Here is a 27,175-nt window from a genome sequence, read left to right as displayed (position 1 = left end):
TTTAAATACATGTACAAGTACATTCAGCTTTGAAGACACTCTTATCATCTTATATTCTTATGGCAATAAAGAAAAAAGAAAAGAAAAAATAAATAAAAAATAAAAAATAAAATCATTTTTATGACATCTAGACCGGATATTAATGATAATACGGTTATGAGTTATTGAATTTGTAGAAAGGTGGTCAATTTATCAAATCTATTTGTCGGTTAGGGTGAATTACAAGCAAATTAAAGGAGCTAAACAGTACTTGTAACTTGAAATAGACAACTATACAAGTATAGATGGAACAACTTCACTTAAATCTTCGTCTTACTTATCATTATGATGTAATTTAAACTAGTAGCGTGATAATTTGATAAATTTAAATGTAGATCAGAGTAAATATGGAATTAATAAATGAAACATAGTGCCTTAGAACCATAATTTTAATTTTACCATCTATTGATGACGTTTTATGACCTTAAATTAATATCGACACTCTATTTTCAAAATCCTGAATCTACATGTTAGAGGTGACGACCGACAAATATACATTAATGAACAACAATAATGTATTCGAAGCTACAAAATGAAGATACGGCACACGTAGAAAGATGTCAACTACTCAAAGATTGTAAATTAGCGTAATGATTCCTTAATTTGTCGTGGGTTAAGCAGACAAAAATCTAATCAATACCAAACTCTATATTCGTTGTGATAAGGATTTAAAGTAGGCAGTCAATTCATCATTTGCTTGACCAGTTAAGAAATTAGGACTCCAACATTCAGGTTAATCATTTGGTCAAATCCAAATTTATAAACTTGTAACATATCATAGAAGAAGTAATACTTGTATACAGTAGTTGTATTAGGTAGTAATAATCCTATAATTTGCTACTTATCAAGGAGTCATCATCATTGTTCTTTCAAGTACTTAATAAAGTTTATGTAACTTTATGGTTAAAGGTTAAATTACATACCATTCTTTTTTTTTTTCAAAAGGTTTACCAATATTATACAGTAATAAGCACATTCCTCATTTTTATTTTTATTTTTAAACGAGTTCCATTTTGAAAATATTATTCTTAATATATGTTAACTTATCCAAAAACCAAGTTGACAATGTACTTTGTATGTATCAAGTTAAGCTTGGTCTAGTGATAAGGATTGCACCTTTTAACCTTGAGGTTGGAAGTTTTATCTCTACTAGAGACACTTTGAGGGTGGGGATCCCTTATCCTTCCCACATACTCTCAAAGTGTTTAACGCGTAAATATTAGAAGAAGAAAAAATCGTGAGGGTTGAGTTACGCTCATTTGCAAGACAATTAATATCTAAAAATTTGAAGTTTTAGATAACCTAATAGTAAAAAAAATACTTCAATGCAACAAATTAAACCTATAGCTCCTATCGGCCCTGAAATTTGATTTTTATATCATTGGCAGGCCCAAGAAACAAGTCCTTTTGGTAGGCCCAAGAAACAAGCCCTTTTGGCAGGCCCAATATGTAATTAGAAAAAGATAAAAATGTTTTTTAAAAAATGACGGCTATGGGATTTGAACCCACGCCCTTTCGGACCAGAGCCTAAATCTGGCGCCTTAGACCACTCGGCCAAACCGTCTTTTGATGCTAAATTAACTATATATTTTGTATATATATATTAAATTGTGTCTCCCCGTAATCCAATAAAGCTAAAAAGTGAAAATATAATCAAATGCTTGTATTGTACTAGTATATGAATCTGAGAAAGAAAAAAAACTTGTACTACCTCCGTTAACGGTTATTTGTAACATTTGCTATTTTCGGTTGCTATCTATTATGTGCAACATTTTTTTTCTTTCCACTTTTAATAACTTTTTGCCAATTAAATGACCATATTACCCTTACTTAAATAGCTTAGACATCTAATCAAATCACTAACTTGATTTAACTCTTTACCTAATGAATTTGATTATTGTAATCTTTTTCACCAAAAATCATTCATCTTCATCAAAATCGTTCATCTGCCTCACCATTCATCTCCATCAGAATAATTCATCTCCCTTACCCTTCTTCAATTTCATCAGAATCATTCATCTCCCTCAGACCCGGCCTCACCCTTCTTCAATTTCGTCAAAATCATTCATCTTCATCAAAATCATTCATCTCCCTCACCATTCAATTTCATCAAAATCATTCACGTTCTTGCGATTTGGGTTCGTGTGGTCGTGGCCCGTGGGTTCAAATTCGTGGAATTGCGTTCGTCTGGTTCGTGGGTCCGAGTTCGTAGGGGTGGTTTTTAGGGGTTTCAGTTCTAGTTCGTGGGGGTGGCGTGAGTTTCGTCGGTGGTTTTGGTGGTTGTCGATGGTGGTCTGGTGGTGGTTTGGTGGTTGTCGGTGATGGTTCTGGTTCTAGATTATGTGGTTATGGGTTTTTGTTTGTTTAGTTATTTATTTTTAGGTAGGATTAATAGTTAACCAAGTGCTCTTAGTTTTTAATAATCATCCTTTAAAAGTTTTGTCTAGGAGTCCGTGTTACCCCCTTTGTTGCAAATAACTGTTAACGGAGGTAGTAAATGATTTTTTTCAAAAAATTATAGAGAGCTAATATTAGTACGGATAGTATTTGTGTATCTTTTCAATTAAAAAAATAAAATAAAAACATAATAGGTTCAACCGTCATTAGATTAATTCATTAGTTAGAGAACGTGATTAACACTTTGTTTGCATTGAAGGAAATGGAGGGAAAAGAAAGGAAGGGAATTGAAGGTAAATAATATTTCATTTGGATAACAAATGAGGGAAGGAGAGAATTGAAGGGGAGAGAAATGGATCTCTCGAAGAATGGAGAGATTTGAAAGGAAAACTCCTCCTTTTATCCTCCCGTCCCCTCCCCTTCTTTTCCTTCTCAATCACCTATCTCTCCCCCTTTCTTTTCCTTCTCAATCATCTATCCAAACACACTGTAAGTGAAACATCAAATAGAGATTAGTTGACGTCTGATCAGACAAAGTAAGTCAAAAGTCAAACGATACCCTGTATAGCTTAATTTAATTTTCTACACAAAATACTCCATATATTATGACATTTTTTTTAACCTTTATTCTCAACTTAGAACCTATTCTTTTATACGTAATTAGTATGTACTCCCTCCTTTTTTTTTTTCAAAAATACATCACTTGACAATTGAGATCTTGCACTGTGTATATGTTACTTTTGACTTAATTTTTTACTGCTATATAATTTATAAACATAGTCATATAATATAAGGTCTATTTCATATTATAATTTTGTTATAATTTTACTAATATCTATTTAAAATATTGATGGTTAAAATTATGCCTCAACAAGTGTAAAATTCAAGTGATGCATTAAAAAAAAAAATTTAAATATTCAACTAACTATTTCATGGATCACTAGAAGGCTACACGCCTACCGAGTTCACTTTTACACATTTTTCACCAAATCTCGAGAGCCTATTCTGTACACTAGGATGTACGCTGTACCCGGATGCATATAACAAATTCTACCAAATCTCTGCTGAGCCGAATATAAGTCAATACTCAATAAACTTGATAAAAACTCAAGTTATTGATGGGATAATTAGGGGGGTAGAATTTGAGAGGTGAATTTGGTAAAATTTTGGGAGAGAGCCATTTTGGCCCTAAATAGACAAATTAGATACAGCATACAATACAGCACATGTTCAGTGACAAGCTGACAACATGAATCATCTGGGATGATCTACTACAATATTATACAACTCTATTCACATATATATATGTAACTATATTCACGGTTTCAAAAGAGATTATACCCTCAATCACTTAACGAAACAGGCTTACGAGAATTAATACATGTAGGTAAGCAGCGCAATAATTTCCCATTATTGGGTTTACATGATAAAAAGAATCCAGGATCGCGATTAAAGGACTCCAAAAACCTTTCCAAAATCGCGACTATCTCATCAAACTGTGGCCGTTTATAAGGTTTGCTCGACCAGCATCGCTTCATTAGGCGACTCAATGCTGTTGGGCACTCTGCAGGTATTGGAGGCCTTGCTTTCTGCAAGATTTAACCAAGTATATATGTCACATAAATTTTCAGTCAAAAGATGATGCAGTCTATTGCAGAGGTCAATAAATAGTCATGACTTTTCCTACAGTAAAAAATCTACTTGTACAAATTAGGATATATCAGGGGAAAATTACTTTCATACATTAAATCGATTTTAGCCTCCACTTTCATCATTTCCTAATTTTAACTCAAGTAGCATGAACTCTCCTACCCTTCAAGATTATATTCAATCCTATGATTCCTATCACCAATTCCTCGTTACCCTTTTTGAGTTACCTCCCACTCTTTCAAACACGAAGAGCTAATTTTGATAGCTGCAGTACATCACTTCAAGCATAAAAGTAATATATCGGACTTTTTCAAACAAGAAAAGACATCAAGATTAAGCTAATTGATCAGTTAGAATTCGGATTAGTCATTCTAAAGTTCGGTTTCAAGTGTTCCACGGTCTTGTCATGTAGGGTTCTACGTTTACAAGCTCAAAAGAGCATATAGGACACAATATTTACCCCTCTATAGCATAGTCAAAACAGTTGTTCAAGCCTTAAAGGCATAAATCCACACCAATAAGTTGATCAACCTATACACAGGAATGCAGAAAAATCTTCATTAAATTGCATTCATGAAGCGTAACAGCATAGTTACAGACTTTCAATGGACAAGATCAAAGGTTACAAATTGATGTTCAATTCAATTCTATATTCGTATTAAATGGCTACTTATATAAACTAAGAGAACAAAAATGATAACGCGGATCAAGTATATCCCACAAATGGCACAACAAATAGGGTCCCAGTAAAGGAATGGCTGAAACTCAGAGATGGAAAAATCCTTCAATAATTGTAAACACATGTGAAGTTTGGACAAGTTTCTCTTTAATTTAGCATTCATGCAGAAACAAAAATCGACAGCATTTGCTCACATACAAATAACAAAAGCAGATTTCTGCCAAAAGCATATGTCTTACCCTACTGCCTTTAATGAACCTAGATTTCTAGCGCCAAATGAAAATATTTGATGTTAAATTCTAACATGCTATCTTCAGTGACAACGCACAGGTTAAACACACAGCATTCGAAATCTAACATGTTGATTTAATATGAGTGTTGTTCAATCGGTCAGTCAGAGCACCACCCTGTCAAGGTGGAAGCTGCAGGTTCGGCCCTTGGTAAAATATACTTCGTATATCATTTGTTTTTACTTGTCTTACAGCCAATATGGTTTATAAAGGTCTTAAAGTATCATACTTCCTCCGTTAATGGTTAATTGCAACAAAGGGGTATTATTTGTGAGATATAAAATGTTCCTTTGTTGCAATTAACCATTAACGGATGAAGTATTTCAAAAACAAAATGGTTTCTTACTTTTTCCATGGAATTTATTGGCGATTAGTATTACTTAATGAGCTTTTCCTAAGAAAAGATGATCCAAATAACAAGATGTATAATCCCTTGCGTAGGAATAAAGCATCCTCCTATTTCTCAGCTAAGACCAAATTTGACATCCCGACATGGATATAGACACTTGGAACTTCATTAGATACAAAATATTTGTAAAACAGCCAGAAAGGTGGGTTTGCCTGGCATGACTATGCAAATCCGAGTTAATGACTCAGAGTTGCACCTAGGACAGAGCCATTATGTGAATTATTAATTCTTGCATGATTAATAAAAGGCCCCTCCTATCCTTCACTCGACGATGTCCTTATGGGACCATGAACCAATAATCGATTATTTTGCAAATATAATTTAGGACCATAAACCAATAGTTGATGTTGTTTAGCCAAGAAATTACATTCTGAATCTTTACCCCACCAATTACACACTATAGATGTCTATGTGAAAAGGAACAAAGCTATTCAACAATGTGAAATATAATGGTAATCTAACCCCACAAAAATCTGCCCATTTATTACACAAGATCACTGTCTCAGATTTCATTACTGTGGAAGGTGCGTTCTGAGCTAGGTGAAAACAATTAAACATTAAGGCATCCAAGAACAGCAGAGTCATGTGGCAGCACAGGTCACAACTTCAGCAACATAGATTTTAGACTCTTAAAGAAAGACATTACCCAACTCACAGACCAGCTAGACCTGTTGAACGGGGCCTCAGGTCGGCTTTCTGCCAAGTCATTTAGATTCAGGTCATAACATTATATCCAAAACCGGTAATATTGAGGGTTAGGGTTGGTTTTAGTTATGGATGGATCATAATACAGTGTTCCAAAACCCAAATTTTCATAGTAGATTTTAGTCAGTTATCTAAGTCAATTTCTTTACAACTCTCAAAATAATTCAAGGCTTCAAGTGACACATATTCAGATCAGAAAAACAGTTGGAAAATCACAAGAAAGAGTGAAACTTGAAGTAATTATAGTTGATCAATGTAGTAAATACCTTCTGGCAAACAGCAAAAGCAGCCTGTTCTGGAGTCATATCATCAAAGGGTGTCAATGCGGTCAAGATCTCCCACAAGACGATGCCAAAACTGTAAACATCAACTTTCTTAGTATGGTGCTTTTCTCTTATCATCTCGGGAGCCATCCAGCGATAGGTACCAGTGAATCCTTTTGCACTGCCAGTTTGAGTTTCTAAGCAAGAGATACCAAAATCAGCTACTTTCACACACATATCATTTCCGAGAAGAAGATTTTCTGATTTCAAATCACGGTGAAGTATTCCCTGAGAATGAAGAAATTGCATTCCCCGAGCAATGTCAAGAGCCAACTTCAGAACTAGATCAAGAGGGACAGAATATGGCTGCTGCTGATGAAGATATTTTCTCAGTGATCCCCCAGCCATATACTCCGTAATGATACAAAATACAGGAGGTTTCTTACATGCAGCGAAAAACTGCAGGAAGCAGAATTCAAAAACATTGATCAAAAACTTGCATATTTGCACAAATGATTCTGATTTCTGATGTAGAATAGCATCTAAAATAGATGAGAACATGCTTTCCTTCCTAAAATTTGGCCTTACAAATTTAAAATAACAGTTCTGATAGCTGACTTCCTCAGATGTATTTGTTCTTGCTGTTTTGGAATGTTTCCTATTATTTGTTCAGCAATTTTCTTCATGCAAAACAACAATAAAATCCCATACACTTTAGATAGCGAATACTTTACATTTAATGGACCAAATGAGTAATTAAACATTTTATTGCCTAACACCTAATATGTATATATTCTTGAATATAGTTTTAAATACAGTTCATCGGGTAAAATTCTTTTAGAATGTTAGCAAAAGCAGAAACAGAACCATGATTCAAAAACAGTAAATGTGAAAGTCAAAAAGATAAAATATTGATCAATTTGACGAAAGAAGCTTAAGAGCAACTTAACTTAGTGTGTACAAATTAATTCATCAACTGAGGGTTCAAAGTTCAACCTTGCTTGTAGCAAAAAACTTAACAGAATATTAGAGTTTTTTTTTTTTAAAAAAAGGGTTGGTTCACAAACAGGCCAATAAGCAAAACTCATAAATGCCTAATAAAAGAAGAGAGAAATAGAGCACGTTACAATTGCATCAGATAGACAAAGAGAAGCATCCACCTCATTTAGCAACCAAGCAAAGTGGTACCAGTACATTAAAACTCAATTGGACAAGTGTGTGGCAATTATTCACTTAAAACTGAAGCTACACTGATAAAGGAAGAATCATAAGGACACAACTGCGACTTAATAGTGAATGCATATTATACATTTTCTTGTCCCTGATTCTAGAGGAACCAGCCAGGGCAGCAACCATGCACCATCCATCACTGGTAGGGAACCTCTAGATAATTAGAAGGGAGAAAAAGTCGATATGTATGAATGTACGTAAAAGTATTAGAATCTTGCATACTCAAATTTATTAATTAAATTTCCTAATTTTCCTGAAACAAACTATTTTTGGGTCTACATTTGATTCATTTGAAAACAGGATCCCCCATTATGCGCGTCCCTTTGGCATTGCAAGAGCAAGACAAATAGAAATCACTGCTTATTAGAATCTAAATTTTCCATCCATAATTCACTTTTCAACAGGATGACTAAAGAAAATGATTATTGTCCCTACTCCCTAATCATAGAATGCTAAGTTTGTGCATAGAAAGATCCAAATTTACTCACCTTAACACTATATTACTACTCCCACAACCACAAAATCAACCAAAATCTTCATAATAGCGACTTTTCAACTCCAAATTCTAGTTACTAAGCCACTTATACAGTTATACCCAAACCATGAAAGCCTTTACCAACTAAATGGGGTCAGTGACAAATTTCTTTGCTATGCTTATGCAGAATTAGAATCTAAAAGAACAAGAGATGAACATACACAGCAAAATCTATGTTAATTGTGGGATTGTGGGCTAACTGATACGACGAATTCTTCCCAAAAGCAACCTTGTTTCGCAATCAGTCAAGACTCGAGAGAGATATCAAGTTCCATTCCACTTTTGCACCCTTGCACGTAGTACTCAGGAACAAGAAAGGTACTAGGAAGCATGTGAAATTGATAGTTCCATTCAAAATTTCCTCAACACACTCGCACTATAGTACTAAGTCCTGTGATTCCTTTACATTTGTTATCCTAAAATCAATATTAGAATGTCAACTTAAAATGTTTAAGCAGAAAAATTGTGTTAACTTGATGTTAATTTGCATTCACATGCTATAATTCCTAGATCTGTTGCTGGTTATAAGGATAATAAATTGCTACAGATTCCTATATACGAGTATTTCCCTATTACAAACCCGAACCTTGAGTACAACCTACTTTAGTAACAATATAACGATTTCTTTCACACACACATGAATGTACCTATTATACGGAATACTTGTACTTTGTCCAACTAGATATAAGCGTCATAGAGATAGTGTGATATGAACTAATAACGTGATAACTAAAATCCAATCCTAACAATATTATTCCACACCATTTAACCACATACTAAAATTATTGCCCAAAAAAGCAAAAAAAAAAGGGAAAAAAAAAAACAAATAATGGGAAGCAAGTTGTCACAAAATAAACAAGGTACTCCCAATCGTACTCAATCCAGATCCTTTATCTCGCTTTATGTCTGATCATCACCTTTTCTAAAATAAACAATCATTTTACGTCCGAGAAAAATAAATACTCTATCATCATTTTCACTTATTATCTCGTTAACCCCAAAACAAATAAACCCCCATAATGTAGACACGATTCGATCCAAATTCTCATATATCACACCATATACTACCTTCGGTCCAAATTACTCTCAACTTTGGGTATTATTCGTGAGATATAAAATATTCCAAAGTTAGCGAGTAATTTGGACCGAAGGAAGTAATTCATTTCACTGGAAAACTTTAACCAACTAATTTAACCCGGCCCGTAATCAGCATCCAACTCCGTACTAACAAGATTAACAACACCAAAAAATCATCATACAAATAAATACTAACTTGGTTTCCTATTATTTGCAACAATTTGAGATAAAGTAAGTAGAAAGGAAAAATATGTAATTGTCGTAAATAATATGAAAAAAAGAATAAAAAGAAAAGAAACTTACAGTGATAATATTGGGATGATTCAAGCCAAACAAAAGAGAAACTTCAGAAGCAAATTCTTGTTCAATCTTAGAAGCCAAATCAGGGTCTTCTTCAGGTTGACTAATAAGTTTAATAGCAACATCTTTTTGTTTATAAATACCTCTATAAATCCTACTATGTCTTCCAGATGCAAATTTATTGCCTATATATAATTGTGACATATCTGCACTCCATTTTTCTTCACCTCCTCCTTTTATTTCTGCTCCTGATGATACCAAATACTTTGACCATGATACTGCTCTTCTGTATTCCCCAAATGATATCTTCCTCTTCAGCTTGTTCTTCCTCCTTTTCCCGTCTCTTGACGACGGGGTTTCGTTTCCGTATCCGTATCCGTTTTTGTTCTCTTCTTCGTCGTTACCCCTTGACGACATTTGTTTCAACCATCTCATATTCTTCATTGAGTATGAATTTTTGAGTAATCAATCAATCAATAATAATAGAAACCCAATTCCAAAATTTTAAAAAAAATTAATAAATAATGAAAAAACAAAATTTGTTTGGGAAAAATGGGATCCTACATTTCAAAGTATTTTTGAGAAAGTGAGGATTATGGTGATATATTTCCTCCAAAAAAGAGGGATAAAAAGTTTCCAAAAAAAGAAATTATTAACTTTACAAAAAGAGAGAAAAAAAAGGGGTATTGTAATGGTAAAAACGACGTCGTAAGAAAGAGAGAAGAGAAGAGAAAGAGGTTTAAAGTTAGGGTTTTGAGGAGAGAGAAAAGAAGAGAGAGGAGGAAGTAATGGCGGAGAGAGAGTATTAAAAATGAAAATGGAAGGTGGAGTTAAGAGAGGGAGTGAGGGAGATGACTGGGAATGATAACGTGCGAAGATCCTGGCATGAGGGGACAAACTGCCCTTCTCTTCCTCCTTCAAATTCCGACTTTCTCTCTCCTCTCTTTTTTTTACCTTATTTGCCCTTTTCTACTGTCCAAGAGATCACGTTAACATAAGTTTCTTACCTCAAATTCTAGAAGTTTGACATTTGAATTTTGTCTTGTGAGGTCCTGTTCTTTTCAGTTTAATCTCAATTTAGCTCAAATTTATACACTTTAGTTCCTAATTTTATTCTCTGATACAAGTAAAATATTTAGCTCAGTTCACTTTTGAATTTCCTTCACTCATAAAATATTCAACTCAATTCAGTTCAGCCCCAATCAGTTTAAGTGCCTATCCTGTAAATTTTGAATAGGTAGGACTTAGTATCATTTTCCTCTGTTTTTAGGGTTTTGCTACTCTAATCTATGTGCAGCATGACTTAAAATCCATAGCCATCTAGTAATGGAATATGGATCATATGGTCATAGGACCATTGAAAAAAAGGTTAATAGGGTAGGTGTAAAGGATGGAACGTTTTTTCATACCCTAAACGTACTACCGTGTTTTATACTCCGTACACAATAATACAAGTTACAGCGTTGTGACTTGTTAGAACACTAAAATCACTTTTAAATTGAGAATTTTTTTGTGCGAATGAGGCACTAAGTCCTAAAAAAGACAAAACACGTTAATCAACTTCGTAGTACATTTGGATAGATCTGGTTAAACATTTATCGTATACAGAGTAACTATTTTGACAATCACTTAATTTACATTACGTGCGGAGTAATACCTACTTCCTTCTCTCCAATAACCTCCAATTAAAGAAGCATAAAGTACTTCATAAATTAAGAATCCATATTACAAATAAGCTAAGAATAATAACCTATAACTTGGTTAAATTTTGACCTTACATTACAAGAAGACAAATAGTTAATTATGCATTTATTTACCTATTTATTGAATTAGTTGAAGCCTTTTCTTTTTAATTGAAATCTCCCTTTCTTTTGATTTTATGAGTTTCAAAATGTTGCAAGGATCTCGATTCTCGATATTACTCGTATTGCATTTGACAAGTTTATTTATTTTCCAATTTGAGAGAAATCGTACAATGCCAATATAAGGGGTAAATGGGTAATTAGGAGATATCATACTATATCAAAGGACAAAAAAAAAATAGATGGAGGGTTAAAAAAGTGAGGCCATGAAATGAAGGCAACAACAAAAGAGGTATCCGTGAAGTTGTCGGACAGAGCCGTATAGTATTTCCGTATACGGTCTTGGGCTTTTTTTTTTTTTTTTTTTTTTTTTTTTAAATAATCTGTTTTTATACTGAAATTTAGAGAAAAGCAAAAATATTCTTAAAGAGGGCTGTAAAGTCATAATGCTTTTGACCACTTGTCAACTCCAATTCACCTTGTCAACGCGTGCTGTCACGCTCCTTACCCGTCATTCTCTTGTCAACACCTCATTCACAGGCTCACAATTATTTACCAATTCACCACTATGTAGTATTTTCATTGGAAGTACGCATACTTGTGACTAAAATAATTTTTATACGGAGTATGTGGCTGTTCAAACTATGTGACCGAGGTTATTTATTTAGGGGTTTTTACAATAATTGATTTTGGCCAGAAATATTAGAAAGGTTGGATTTCAAATTTTTTATCTCCCACTCAAAATTAATCACTATATCCTGATATGTTATGAGTAACATAAATTAATTTAAGTTCATTGACTAATTGATTATAATAACTCACCGGGGCCTAGACCCCAAATGGCCCCGATTGAAGGTTGCCTCTGCTTGGTTAGTTAGGGATTACTTATTTAGGGTTACTCGGTCGGTCATAGGTTACTCAGCTGATCGAGGTTACTTTCACACGGAAAACACGTTAACCAACCGAATGAATAACCCATAATAAGTAACCCCTGACCATTTGAGTAATTCCTAAATAAGAAATCCTGAATAAGTGACCCCGACCATACGATGAAAAAACACTAAAATGAAAAATTATTAAAGTTGATGATAAAAGTCAAGTGTGTCAATTACTTTAAAATGAAGGGAGTATATATGAAGGTAAATGTGTAAGATGATTATCGAAAGTAGACACATAACCAAAATGTAATCATAGAAAAGAAATTGAGGGAATACTTCGTTTCATATTATATCACAATATTTATAGTTATTTATTCTATTTCACCCTGTCTGTTGAAATCCATTGTTGCCTACCTGTGAGTATCCTACATTGGAGAAAGAGAAGAGATGTTTTCACTCTATAAGGTAGAGGATTACCTCCTAATATTACCAATTGATTTTAGTATGAAAGTTGTCAAACCTTGTTTGCGGACCAAACTCTTCTCCTCCTTGTCATTTCATATTATTTCAAAATTTAACGATAACCTATATCTCGAAATATCTCAATTGTTAATTATAAAAGGGGTTGAAATTTTTGAGAACAAATTATTGATTGATATGCATGCACATTGGGAGAGCGTAAGATTGGGAACATAGCCTTTGGAAATTCAACTTTATTTTTGTCTTGGGAGTACAATGGAGAGTTGGGAAATTAATAACGTAGAAATAACACTTCCGTACTTGTAAAGTACGTGTACCTCGACTTTAATCACTTTACCTAAATAAATTAAAACAAACTAAATAAAGTACTATTGTTATTTGTTCATAGTAATAGAGCCAAAAGTATGAAAACAAAAGAGTACCCTTCTTTCCTTATAATTCAACCTTTAATAATCACAAGAATATCTTTTAATTAATCTTGTAAAATGTAATTAATCTTCTAAGATTTGGATTATCTTGGTTGTCCTAATACAACACCAAAGTTGTACGGTCATAAAAGTTGTGCATGCTATCTGGCATGCGCAGTGGTTAATTAATCTCCATTAATCATTAATCTTTGTTAATTATATGGAGCATGTGGACTCACTTATGATTCTTATATAGGTATCTTGTAGATGTGATTTTGGATATGGTGGGTAATTATTTATAATGATGTTCAATTACAAATTTAATTTAGTTGTATAATACAGAATTTGTTTTGGTAATACTAGTACGTGTGTATCAAAAGTTGGTGCTAATGAATCTCTTAAACATCAATTATAGCTGTCAAAATTCAGTATTTGTTGATACAATTCGATGTGTTAATAATAATTAATAAGAATGCATGTACAATATATGATAATTGCTTTTGAAATGAAACTTCGTTTGTAATTGTTCACATAGGACATATGTGAGACCTGATTTCATATTATACGAGGTATATTCTTTCATTGCTACCTTCTCAAGTATCATCGAAATATAATAAGAATCAATTTGATGACGGTGAAAAATCAAACTTTCAAGATTTAAAAGTTTTAACACGAGACATTTTAATATGATGAGTACGAATTTCTAAAAAACCACTTATGAAGTGATTTGGTATTTTTCTAAAAAATAACACGAGACATTTTAACATCTACAAAGAGATTTAGATCTACTGAATAATACATAAAAATATTCTTCATACATTGTTTTATATCGTTGTGACTTACAACCTTTTTCGGCGAGGGGGTCTATCGATCTGTTGTAGCCGTGTAGAAAATTTCCGTCTGATTCATTAGATTGCAACGGAAATATTAATCTCTTTTTCAATCTCACACAAATTTTTACCCATGAAACAACTCTATAGTAATCCATGAAATAAAAGGCAAATCCTCCATCAAAAGAGAGAAGAAAAATTCGATCTTTTAAGGAGTCAAATCCTCGTAAAGAAGAAGAAAAAAAAAACCTGTCTTTCAAGAGAGAAACATTCCTCTAAAAAGAAAAAAGAAGAGTTACTATAAACCTAGAAATAGAGAAAAAACACACAAAAATAATGATTGGAGCTTTCCATTGGTAAAAACCAATGAAACCCCTTCCAAAATTCAACAATAAAGGTTAGGGTAAAGTGATTTGGTATTTAATACGGAGTAACCTTTTATTTAAGGAAAATGCTATACATACCCCTTAGGGCTATATATAAGCATTAAATTTACACTTGAAAATCGTAAAAAGTTAAGAAATCATCAAAATATAAACACTAATTACACTGATTTACGCGTGTTTTTGTCATAAATTTCTAATTTTATATAATTTCCAAGAATGTATTGATCTTTTATACTCAACACTTGTACGAAGTATTACTTTGTACTCCATACTTCCATACTTGAACATGCCAGCTTTGGGTTTTCCAACACAATCACATGCTTAAAGGTAGGCCTTTTTTTTTTTTTTTTTGGATAAAATATGCTTAAAGGTAGCCTAAAACTCATGTAATTGCATATTATCAAACATATTATTCCGTATTAAAAATTTAAATAATAATTCTTTCGTCATTCCTTATAAAAATATTTTCATTTGCATATCAAAAATACTCTTCTAAAAATTGATACTTGTTGGATCTTATATAATTTCACCTGGAAATCTATGTTTTCATACACATGTTGATAATCTAGTATAACTAACAAAAACTAAACTTTGACCGTATTTTATTTTTTTGAATGCCTACCCAATTCATTGGAGCTTAACTCCAACTATATCTAGATCAAATTATGGTCGCATGTCTGGTTTATACCTTATTATGGTGGGTGAGTCTCTCAACAATAGTTTCTACATACAGTAAGACTCGAATTCAAGACCTCAAGATTTTTAAATAAGGAAGGCGGTAAAACGCAAGAATAAAATAAAGGCAACAGCCAACAGAATTGGAAATAAAAAAAGTAGGCCCAAAAAGAAGGTGGGAAGGGAAGCGGCAAAGGTGCGGGGCCAAGACGTTCTCGAGCACAGATCGGTGGACTGCAGTGAAGTGTGGCCCTGTAAAATGAACACAAACACAATCAATTGCAGTACAGCCTCAGCACGGACGTACTCGTACTAATTTATTATGGACTTTCTTCCTATGAACCCAGCTATCCATGTTCACTCGCTTAATTTATGTCCTTTACCCCATTTTAACAGATACTATCATAAATACTTTCCGTACGATGGAGGAGACCTTTGCGTCAACTATCTTTGTGTCATAGTAACTCTTATATCATATTAGAGCAACTAATTTAATCAAAATATTAAACTGATGGTTAAATTAAGTTTAGTACTCATATTGATTTATATACTCAGGTAGTCCTATTAAATTTTAAGTATATACCTACTATTATCCGCAACAACAATTGGGAGGGGACTGGAACCTAACCACCCAGAACTGATCCCTGAATCCGGATTAGCCCAAAGGATGAACCGGGTAGAACACCAAAAAAAAAACATACTCTTTATTATTCGGGGCATTTACTTTAATTTCTAGTTCTTGTATTTTTTTTTTATAATGGGCTATTGGGATTAATTGATACTGCACTTAGGGCCTGTTATTATATACTGAATTGAGCTGAGCTGAGCTGAACTGATTGGAGCTGTACTGAACTGAATTGAATTGAATAGAACTGAAATGAATTGTTTGTGAGAGAAGAAAATTAGGAACTGAACTGGATAGAGCTGAAATGAATTGTTTATGAGAGAAGGATATTAGGAACTAAATTGAACTGAAATAATTGGAGATGAACAGAACTGAGTTGAGCTGAAATTAAGCCGAAGAGAACATGCCCTTAATTGAATAAATGGTTTTTTTTTTTTTTTTTTTTAAAGCATCAACCATTACTTCGTTTGTTGATAAATAGCGATGTCGGTTGCGGATATTGTTTAAACTTAGAGTACATCAAATGTGGTTTTTGGCTCAGTAGATCAGGAATTTTGGGTCGGGACACTAATTACGTTGCGTATGAACTTTAAATATCCTTGATTGATGTTGTTGGATTAATTCTTATTTATTTTCTTAGGTACAATGTTTTAGTCGTTGTGAAATTGATATTTGATTTAGACAAGATAATTCCACATTATTAAATTAATTGTCACAATAAGTGACCACATTGTATTGAGTCTCATCATGTAGTAATTATATGAAGTCACCCTCCATTAAACCTTAGAAAATCTCTTGTGCGTCGGTGATAGATATCTAGGGAATAATAGTGATTAGTTAATGGTAAATAATTAATTAAATAAATTCATAGATATTGGTAGGTAATGAACATACAAAATGCACCACTAACGCCAAAATACAAACAAGCTAATTGGCCAATTTGTTAACTTTGAAAAAACAACGGATATGGACGTCGAGTAATGTCTGATTCCTAATATATCCCATAAATATTTGGCATCTTCTTTCAATTTGAGCATTCAAGTTTAGCATTCAAGTTACATGAAAGATAAAGAAGCAACGTGCATGTTATAATAATATTAATTTTCAAATATAAGAAAATTAATACAAAATAATAAGTAAATAATAAATATTAATTAAAGATATAATATATGGATATAATTATGATGTATGTGGTTGGGGAAATAAGAAAGAGCCGCCTTAAAAATAGCAATTTTGGTTTTTGGTTGCTCTAAATTAGCCAACAATTTTAATCAATATGATTCAAGGGCAAGGCTCACATGATATTGCCTAGGCGATTTTAGTGAATGAAAGAGATGTTGGATCTACCATTTACCATTCATATCAAGCCATTCTTTTTTTTTGAACATACTTCTATTATCTTTGTCTTCATGTTTTGTTATTCTTAGTTCTTGAAATTAACTAAGGTTGGTATATTTATGTTACATTATTGCGAGTTTGCGACTTGATGGATTTAGTTAGAAAGATATACAAGTTATAAACTTGAAATGCAATCAAGTGGTAAACTTGTAAATAAATCACTCAATGCAGCAATGCTCATAGATAAAACGACTAATATTTTTAGCAGGTTTACTTAAAATATTACAAGATTACCCCTTAATTTACTCATTTGGTTATCACAATATCAAGATTTTGCACTTTTAAGATAAACACATCTCTAAACATCAAACAAATGCATATGACAATTTATAATGTTATTATGTATTTACGTGACCATGCTTTCTTGCTATTAGCAAGTTATAGCAATTTATAATGTTATTATGTAATTTTTAAGGTGTTGATTTACAATTGAAGTATATGATTACATTATGTATTCAAATTCGTGCACACCTCTATTTCGATTATATTTACATGTAATTTGGAATTGTAATTTATAAGGTATTGGTTTACAATTATTCTCACCTTAGGTCCAATAAGTGTGTACATAGTACATACCATTTATCTTTAAAGGAACATCAATTAGCAAACTAAGTTGTCAGGCTTTGTCTATAAGCTTTGTGAAGGGCCCAAACCAAACACTAAACTGAAACAATTATAGGACATCATGGGCCCAAAGGCTTCTTATCTAAGCCTCCAGTTCAATCTCTAGTGCTGGCAATTTAAACATGGGTCCGACTCATGTTTTGAAGTACGTTGAAAGTTCGTTATGTCAATAATCAATTCATCAAACCAATTAAATAATCACTTTGTGAACCAAATTGATCACTAGTTGTTGGTTAAAGGTAGCCATATTTTTTTGTGGTTGTGATTTTGTTTGGAATATTGATGATTGTTTGATTAAACAAGGTACTAGTTAATTGTTCGGGTTCTTATTAGGGCGTGTTCGACAACAACTTTTGAACTAACTTTCAATGTCTCACTTAAGTTTAAATTTTAAATAACTGTCTTTTCAAATAATAAGGTTTGACACATCTGTATGATCCAAGCCACTACATCATATCGAGGACTTAAAATTCCCGCACACTTATGATCCAAGTCACTATATCCTGGATAAATATAGTGATGTGTTGTGCTTACCATGTTAATGTTGTTCTATATGGTGTATTTGCATGAAAATTGTGCACATTTTTGGGTTTGATTTTAGGTATTGTGTCTCTTATCTTTTATAGTTATCAATTGTGGAAGGTTTGCACTTTTGATTGTGCATGAGCGTAGCTTATTGTACAATTATTTGTGTAAATTAAATCATGTAAACATAGAGCTGTCAAATCATATGCGTAAATCAATCCTAGTCAAGTTGGGTCATTTTGATGTTAAGATAGTGCTAGGTGGATCGAATTTTGGTTGGAATCACTTCGGATTGTTCCCAAATTCAACCTATATATCATAGCACTATGTAAGTGTGGGATTATCTGTGTGTCGATATATGTGCAGTTGCGTTCATGTACACGTACACAATTTCACATATTTAAAAGTCTACGAGGCTACGATGGTCTTATAATCTTACCTAGCCGGTTAGCCTAATACCTTGGCTAAGATACACAACATATGATACATGAACCATAAATAAAACCATTCACAAATTTCAATTACATGAACTTAAGTTTGTAAAATAAATTTAACTTATTGAAAAGTGAGAATTATTTGTGTATCTAATGGCCAGGTATCTTATCGTGCAAGTATACTCAACAGTAATCAATTAGACAAGGTCCTTTTCAACACTTAACCCTAATCACCTACGAAGAATTAGCTAAGCGCGTATTAGGGCCTGTTCACATTTACTTAATTTCAGTTCAGTTCAGTTCAGCTCCAATCAGTTCAGTTCAGTTCAACTCCAATCAGTTCAGTTCAACTCAGTTCAGCTCTTGATTTCTCTCTCTCATAAAATATTCATTTCAGCTCAATTCAGTTCAATTCAGTTTATTCAGCTCAGTTCAGTAAATGTGAACAGGCCCTTAGAGGATAGTTAGTAAATAAAAATTCTCAATTATTGAAAGGAGAAAAGAAAGAGAACCCAACAAGATTCAGTAGACATTTTATAGTGGTAGCCAAAATTATCATCAATGTCACCTTGACAACATAATTAAGAAAAACTAAACAAAATTATTTGGAAAATTATCTCTAGACTTCATTGCCATTATTATTGTCGTATAGACTTATTCACAGATTGAAAATCACCTCTCTATTCCATATATTTCCTGTACAAATTCTATAGCTAGCTAAAAAAAATATTGCTGGTTGATACAGAAATGCCAGAACTGTGGTAAATCACGGTAAATCACGGTTGCAGAGGTTGTAGCCTGAAATTAGAGAGCTCATGGCAAACCCCAAGAATGCCAAGAAGGCCATACTAATTGATGCACTAGCTTTCTCTGTAAACTCATCTTTCCCCCAATTAGCTTGCCAGTCATCAACCCTCGAGGCTGCTGCTGACGAGGCTGATATCAGAAGGTATGCAAGTATCTGCAAAGTTCAAAGAAGCATTCTTAGTAATCAGGCCAGAATGTATTGCTACATTAGTTAAGAAAGTTTGATATATCAAAGATATTTGAAGACTGAATTCTACATATACATTTGTAGATGGTGTTGACATTTCCTTCTCAAGATCTGTGCTCCAAAAATCAACATGCTCAGGACAAGTCCTCAAATTACAAAGCTATCATAGAGTGTGAAGATTGACATACTAACCCTTAAAAAATTTGGTCATCTAAGCCACACAAAATTACGATGATGACGAAGTTCAGTCCAAATGTTCTCTTAATAGTAACATATCACATAACTATTTCTTCTTCTCTTGAACGATTGCATGGTGATCATTCTGTAAATTACCTGCCATCTAAAATCTTTAAGTTTTCCTTTACTATCGGAGCTGCTGCAAGTAGTTTGAAGTAGCAGCTCAGGCAGGTTCATAATTCATCTGCCACTAATCATCATCTCCCACTACCATATGCAAATAGGTTCATCTCATTGAAGAAAATTTAAATGGTCCATACTGTCTTCCATCAGAATGTAGACAAATGGAACTTTTTTCTATCTGCTACGACCTAATCATCGATGCTAATGGCAACTCCTCACGATCTGCCAAATCCAATCCATACAGAATTAATGCAACCAAACAGTGACCTCTAAAGCCTAAATTCATCAAACTAACTGTGGCTAATCTAATATACTCCATAAACGACTATGACGACTTGAATCTTCATATTGTGATAAAGCATATATTCACATTTATGAATTTAATAACTTGACAGAACATATACTGTCATAACAAACATATTATGAGTTATATAAGTTTACAAGAAACTACTTGCCTGATCCATGACAAAATCAAATTGATAGCGGAGATGATGGGTGATCACATGTTTTCCAGAGACCATATGGCTGGTGACATCATATGCCTGAAATGCTGAATATAAAAATCCAAGAATGTTCACAGATAAACAAAACCTGCAATGAAAAACTACAATGTCACTTTCCTTCAAAAAAGAAAGAGGTGTTTGGCTGATAAATTTGGCTAATTACTAAATTCAATAAAAGGATTGATCACTCACGTGTCTAATTAAAATTTAATGATATGAAATTTGGAAGGGGACTAAGGGAATTAATATTACAAACAATCACAGACAACCCAATATATGCAGGACTTAAGCCATATATTTACAAAACTGCTGTAGCATCAATCCACAAAAGTGATAAGCAGCTTTGACGTGGATGTATTGCAGGTCACGCAGAATCAGACTAGTCTGCCCTGCATCAATTACATGGTCTTAATGAAAAAATGGGGCTAAAAAGTAGTAATTGGGAACAAGAGCAGTACTTGATCTAGGGGATTGTAAAGTTGTAAGCAGAGAAGGATGAGTGGCAAAGCCATAAATCATGCAGGCGCCCAATTACGATCAAGTTTTGAGTGTTGAATGAAAAACAAATTCTCTTGCAAAATATTTCTCTATTTAAGTTCTTTAAACTAGTTTGAAACAAGTCGATGACTTAGACTAAGATTCTTTCCTCTACTCTTTAAGTGTCCATTAAGACCTTTCTAGAATTTGGTGGTGGTTCATGGATTAAGTCCTGAATTTAAACCCTAAAAGGCAATTCCAACTTTTGGGAGGAAGGGTTTAGTTTTGTTGATGTATTGTGAATTCTAATAGCATTTGTCCTTAACACATTCAGCCAGCAAGCCACCTATCTTTATTCCCTAAAACTCCAAAATTAATAAACCTTCAGCCATCATAATCAAAATTTTAACCAACATTTAACCTATCTTCAAAACAAAAGCCCAAAATATCCTGATTTAGTCCCATTTAAAGCCCAGAAGCTTCTCAAAGATTTTTTTAAAGTTTCTAAAACCCTCAAAAATGAATCAGAATACTGGAACTCAACCAAACTCATCTTCCAACACCAAAAAAACAATAACACACAGCTTGAGCATTAACTTTTTTCTACTCACATGCATCAGTACAGGAAGAGAGTTAAGAGGTACAAAGGTGAATTAAATTGGACAGAGAGGACTAGAGGAGGGTTAGAAATGACAATGAAATGGGTGTGGTTTATTGAAGTGAGGATTGATGATAGAAAGTTGCTTCTTTAGGAATAAAAAGAGGAGAATAATGGTTTAGAACACTCTTAATTGTATGGTTCGAAAGGTGAGAACTGAGCACACATAGTTAAGGCTACTCACGATGGCATATATAGCCAATCAAACCACAATAGACCACCATTGTAAGTTCTATTTAACATGAAACAACTAATAATAAAAAGAAGAAAAATTGATATCAGGTTGACGGTTGACCCCATTCGCGCAAAGAGATGTAAAGCTCACACACAATACCATGAAAATAGATATCGGGCAAGAACCTTAACAAGCAAGTAGCAAGTGCTTCAATAGCCTAACATGCTACCTCAATTAAGATCAATGCCTCAACTACAGACTGTTATAAAGCTTTGGTTTAGCAAGCTAGACAAATGGCAAACTATGGCTGACATATTGTGATGCTTATAAAGACAATGCCCCTATGTAAAAAGAAGATTTTTATTATACTAAAAAAAACATACAGTCCGTGCAAGTAAATGACTTCAAAGAACATACAGTCTGTTTGGTTAGTGGTCATAAATCATGGGAATGATAATAAATTTGTGGGCAATTTTATCAAAAAATCCCCATGTTCACTACCATGGTAATAGAACTCCATCCCCATACATGTAATTTTCTTTATGAGTTTCCATTACCACCATGCAAATGGTAATGGATGGTAATAAAAATTTATGAAGAAAATGAGGGTATAAAGACGAGGCACACTGCACACATTACCATTGGTGATGACAGGCAACTTTTTTCACAAATTACGCATAAATTCATTATCATTTCCACGATTCATAACCATCTACCAAATGTGCCAATAGGAAGACAATTTCGTACCCAATTAATCAGGTTTAATTTAAGCTACACGGCATTGATAAAACTATCAATTACGAGTAACAAAATTTGTAAAGAAGGATGCTTGATAACCTTTCCCAAGAATCCAGGAGATATTTAGAGGCAAACCAAATTAGGCATATCCTAAGACTTTGTTAAGAAAAACATTTACCAATTCCAGCTACCTTCAACGAAAAGCACAAGATTCAAACTTAGAGAGGAGATTGATACACAAAATGATGAGAAAAATGTACCAATCTCAATCACAGCAAATCTATGCAATATCACTAAAAATAGGGGAAAAGAACTTTTAGAATATATAAATCCTAGAAAATTTTACAAATTTACAACATTATCACCAATCATGAGCTCAGATTAAGTTTTCTTAAACGAAGAAAGTGATACTACTCCCAAAATTTTAAAACACAAAAACCACCCAAATCATTATCTGAACACTACAAAATTCACCCATTATATAATTTTTTTATCCATCAAATATATAATAACAGTCAACGAGCTTAGCTATTGTTTAAGCATTGGTGGTGATGACCAATACGCTCGATTAAATCCCGTCTATATCATTGTCCTTTACTCCCTTTGACACCACCAATTTAAATAACCTCAATAAAAATTTTTAAAAAAAAATTGAAATTGAACCCAATACACCAAAAATGCCAAATAATTGAAATTAACACCAAAAAAGATAATATTTTATGTAACAGAGCAGAAAATTAAAAAAAAAAGAAAAAACCTGTATTCTTTATAACGATCAAAGGAATCACCACTCCAACCCTGAGTTCGATCAGCAGCCATAACCGAGAAAGAAATCAAACAAAACACAATCTCAAGAACCCTAACCCCTAAATTCACTTTCTCAACAACTCCCTCTTTCTTCGATTGCCTCCCAATTATATTCTCAACACCCGGAAACCTAACTTTTCTCTCTCCTCCAATTCTCCCCTTTCTCCCTCCTCCACCCTCCCCCAAAACAACGCCGGTTTGCGGTGGCTCTTCTTCCCGGCGATGAAGGTTGACGTTGACGAGATGGTGCGGAGGAGATGGGAAATTACCGGCGTCTTTGGGAGGTGCAGGAGCAGGCGAAGTTAATGGTGAGTAGTACTTTTCGAGTGCTAAGATTGGGCTGCCATTTTTAGGGAAGTCGAGGTCGTTATCGTCGGATCGGTGGGGTGACTCGGATCGGAGTGGGGATTGGGGTGACTCGTTCGACTTGGGCTTGGGCTGAGTGTTGTTGGGCTTCAGTTGGGCTTGAGGTTGGGCTTGGAATTGGGGTTGGGGTTGGGGTTGGGCTGGTGGTGGTGGTGAGGGTGGTTTGGAAGGTTGAGAGACTGATAATGGTGGTGGGCGAGGTGGTTTATGGTGGGTGTTGTTCTGCATTTTTTAGAGAGAGAAAATGAATGAAAGAGTGTGAGATGGGGCATAGAGAGAAAGAGAGAGAGAGGGAGAGGGGAGAAGATAAAGGGTGGGAAGAAGAAGAGAGTTATGGTTGTTTAAACTTTGAAGCTTTTCAAAAAGGAGTTGATGATGGAGGTTTTTGATGGGTCCCTTGTTTTTCTTTTAACTTGTTTGACAATTTGACTATTTGACTTAAAATTGAAGTTGTCTTAAAACCTGTTTTAATTTACTTTACTAAATTAAATTGACTGGAGCTGAATTGAAGTGAAATGAATTGTTTATAAGAGAAGAAATTTAGGAACTGAAATGAAATGAATTGAACTAAACTAAAATTAAGCTGAAGAGAATAGGCTCTTAGGCTATTTCTTTTCATTTCCACTCTAATATTCCCTACATTTGATATTAAAATTTTCACCTAATATTAAATTATTTTAATTTAATATTCCCTAAATTTTCTTAAAATTTTTAATATTTATTGGTATTAATATTTTAATTTTTTTATAAAATAATTTCAATTTAGCAAAAATAAAATAATTTCAGTTTAATAAGTAATTTAAAAAAATAAACATAATAAAATACCATATAAAATAAAATTTGATCAACATAAGTAGGATTCCAACTCCATAAACCAAATATACTACACATCAAACATTCTGTCACCTTAGTTTAACTTATTTCAGGTTTAAATAATAGGTTCAATCCAAGAAAAATAAATTCTGATTATGGATAATTAACTTCAAATTACATCTATAATAAGTTCTACGATTAATAAGTTTAGATAAGTAAAAATGAGGTGAATAGAACACATTATTCTCTCTTTTTCCAATTACCTACACATAATTTATTTTCTATTATTTAATGCTCTAACTAACATTTTCGTTCATTTTATCTGATCTTTAGCTTAAAGGGTTTACCTTATGGCTACCTGATGCATTTATGAAATCATAAGGGTATCTAATGCATCTTTATTAACCCCATTGCTCCTTATGAAAATCCCTATAAATAATTTATAATTCATCAAAAATATTTAAGTTTAGCAAATATAAAAGTGTCAAGAACTATATAGAACAATTGAAAATACGAATAAGTTATTTGTCCTCGGTATTTCCTTTAATTTTCCATCCATATATATTTTGCATGTTAGTCAATCATTTAATTAATCGACTATAAGCCACCTATACAAATTACCTACCAAGTAGTCTATTTAACATCCCTATAAATAAGAATTTTAAGTACATCATGGTACTATAAGTAGATGATTATGTGATTTGCAACTCTTTTCACCAACACAATGCAACACGGTTAAGTAAAACACAAATGGTATATGGTACCTTACCTTCATCTTAGACCACATGCTTCATTTTTAATAAGCTACATTGTATATACCAAAAGGCACACGAAAGAAAAGCATCATCTTCTTTACTTTTTAGCACTAAAATCCTCTAGTTTTTCCCTTTAATTAACCACTAAAAAGTACAAACAAAAACAAAGAGTAAGAAAAACTGCTTTTGATGTCTTAAATTACAAAAAGAATCCAAAAACCATATTGTTTTGCTTTTCTCTTATTCTTTCCACTTAAGAAGTTGAGACTATTTTTGCATGGTTTCCCACTTTGTAATATAGATTCACAAATCACAAGTTGCTTTTAACAAAGTTTATACCAACTTCTTTTGCTGTGTCTATATATATGATTACACCTTCAATTATTTGATCATTTTTTTGTGCTTTACATTTCTTTAGTCTACCAACCAAAAGACCACAAATATCTCCACTCACTCATTCGAGAGGTTGGGCATTATTATTTAGAGTATTGTGTTCAAACTTAGCGTACATTTGAATCCAAACCAAAATAATTCAAAGAGAAATAACAATTATTTAAATGGATACAAGACATTAATTTTATCACCTTAGTTTAGAATCTAAATTAGAAATGTATACGTTGTTAAGTTGTTTTAAATATCTCAAGGCAGTAATATTGTTTATTGCAACTTTTTAGGTCAACAACACTGGTCAAACTCAGACCCTGTTATGTCATTGTCCCGCTGCCACCGCATCTCCGCATACAGATCTTCCGGTTCTTCCAGTCGCCGGAGGTTCACCGCCGTGTTCCTGAAAATGTAGCGATCTGGAAGTCCATGAATTAAATTAGTATAAAAAGGCTGGTTCATTGGGCCATACAGGACTCTTAACCCATTTTGCTCACGCGCAACCAGCCTTTGTCGCAGACCTTCTCAGCCACGAGTTGACTCATGTTATCTCTAGCACGCGAATCAAGGCCCCTATGGCCGCCTTGAAGATTGATATGTCTAAGGCCTATGACCGAGTCAACTGGACTTTTATCCTCAAAATTTTTAAGGCTTATGGTTTCCCTGAGAAGTGGGTTCGATGGGTTGAACAGTGCATTACTACTGTCTCTTACAAGTCTCTAGTGAACGGAAGGGTCACGGAATCTTTTAAGCCTGAGTGTGGTCTGCGTCAGGGGGATCCCCTCTCTCCGTATCTTTTTCTTTTCTGTATGGATATTCTGTCTAGGATGCTCCTCCTAGCGGAAGATATTGACCTGATCAAGGGGATAAAAGTTACGAGGCGTTCTCCCTCCATCTCTCATTTGTTCTTTGCAGACGATGCGATGATTTTCTTTAAAGCCACGTCCTCTTCGTGTGGGTATTTAGCTGATCTTCTAAGGAGGTTTGAAAAGGTCTCAGGCCAACAACTGAATCTTCAGAAATCTTTCATTCGCTTCAGTCCTTCTACGTCAACTCAGGACAGGCAAATTTTCAAAGATATTCTGAAAATGGACCAGAAGGATAATTTGGGTACTCATTTGGGATCCCCTATTGATTTCACTAGTAAAAGGGCGGATAACTTTCGTTTCCTGGTGGATAAAGTGGCCAATAGAATTCTACAGTGGAGTTCGCTTAAGATGTCACAGTCGGCTAAGCTTGTCCTGATCAACTCCGTCCTTATAAGTATCTCCTCCCATGTGATGAAATGCTTCAAATTACCGGCCTCTACGACAAATGCGATCGACTCCATCATTGCTAGATTCTTCTGGGCTTCGAACAAGGAGAAAGGGATGCATTGGGTTAAGAAGGATATTCTGCATCTCCCAAAAGGGATGGGGGGCCTGGGAATTAGAGCTATGGGCACGCTAAATGAGGCTATGCTTTTCAGACAAGTTCAGAGAATGCACTGCAATCCCCAACTTCTGGC

At 33.7% G+C, this 27,175-nt stretch overlaps 2 protein-coding genes and 1 non-coding gene across 3 annotated transcripts; all 3 read right to left on the bottom strand.

Moving 5' to 3' along the window:
- Nucleotides 1-1,523: 1,523 nt before the first annotated feature.
- On the bottom strand, nt 1,524-1,603 carry TRNAL-UAG (transfer RNA leucine (anticodon UAG)). The gene has a single exon. It is a non-coding gene; the product is annotated as a tRNA-Leu (tRNA).
- A 1,987-nt stretch (nt 1,604-3,590) lies between these two features.
- LOC145602981 (serine/threonine/tyrosine-protein kinase HT1-like) lies at nt 3,591-10,542 on the bottom strand. The gene is made up of 3 exons (XM_081659118.1): nt 9,578-10,542; nt 6,436-6,891; nt 3,591-4,025 (listed from the first exon to the last, which is right to left on the bottom strand). Exons 1-3 carry the CDS (start codon nt 10,016-10,018, stop codon nt 3,780-3,782), a joined length of 1,143 nt encoding a protein of 380 aa, XP_081515244.1. The 5' UTR covers nt 10,019-10,542; the 3' UTR covers nt 3,591-3,779.
- An 8,604-nt stretch (nt 10,543-19,146) lies between these two features.
- LOC145602992 (CASP-like protein 4A3) lies at nt 19,147-24,047 on the bottom strand. Its single transcript, XM_081659130.1, has 3 exons — nt 23,301-24,047; nt 20,448-20,583; nt 19,147-19,599 (listed from the first exon to the last, which is right to left on the bottom strand). Exons 1-3 carry the CDS (start codon nt 23,942-23,944, stop codon nt 19,405-19,407), a joined length of 975 nt encoding a protein of 324 aa, XP_081515256.1. The 5' UTR covers nt 23,945-24,047; the 3' UTR covers nt 19,147-19,404.
- Between the last annotated feature and the right edge of the window lie 3,128 nt (nt 24,048-27,175).

This window comes from Chenopodium album, chromosome 2 (assembly GCF_948465745.1).
Source record: "Chenopodium album chromosome 2, dcCheAlbu1.1, whole genome shotgun sequence".
Taxonomy (NCBI): Eukaryota; Viridiplantae; Streptophyta; class Magnoliopsida; order Caryophyllales; family Amaranthaceae; genus Chenopodium; species Chenopodium album.
Note: the sequence above shows the minus strand (reverse complement) of the source record. Positions and strands in the feature narration are given on the sequence as shown.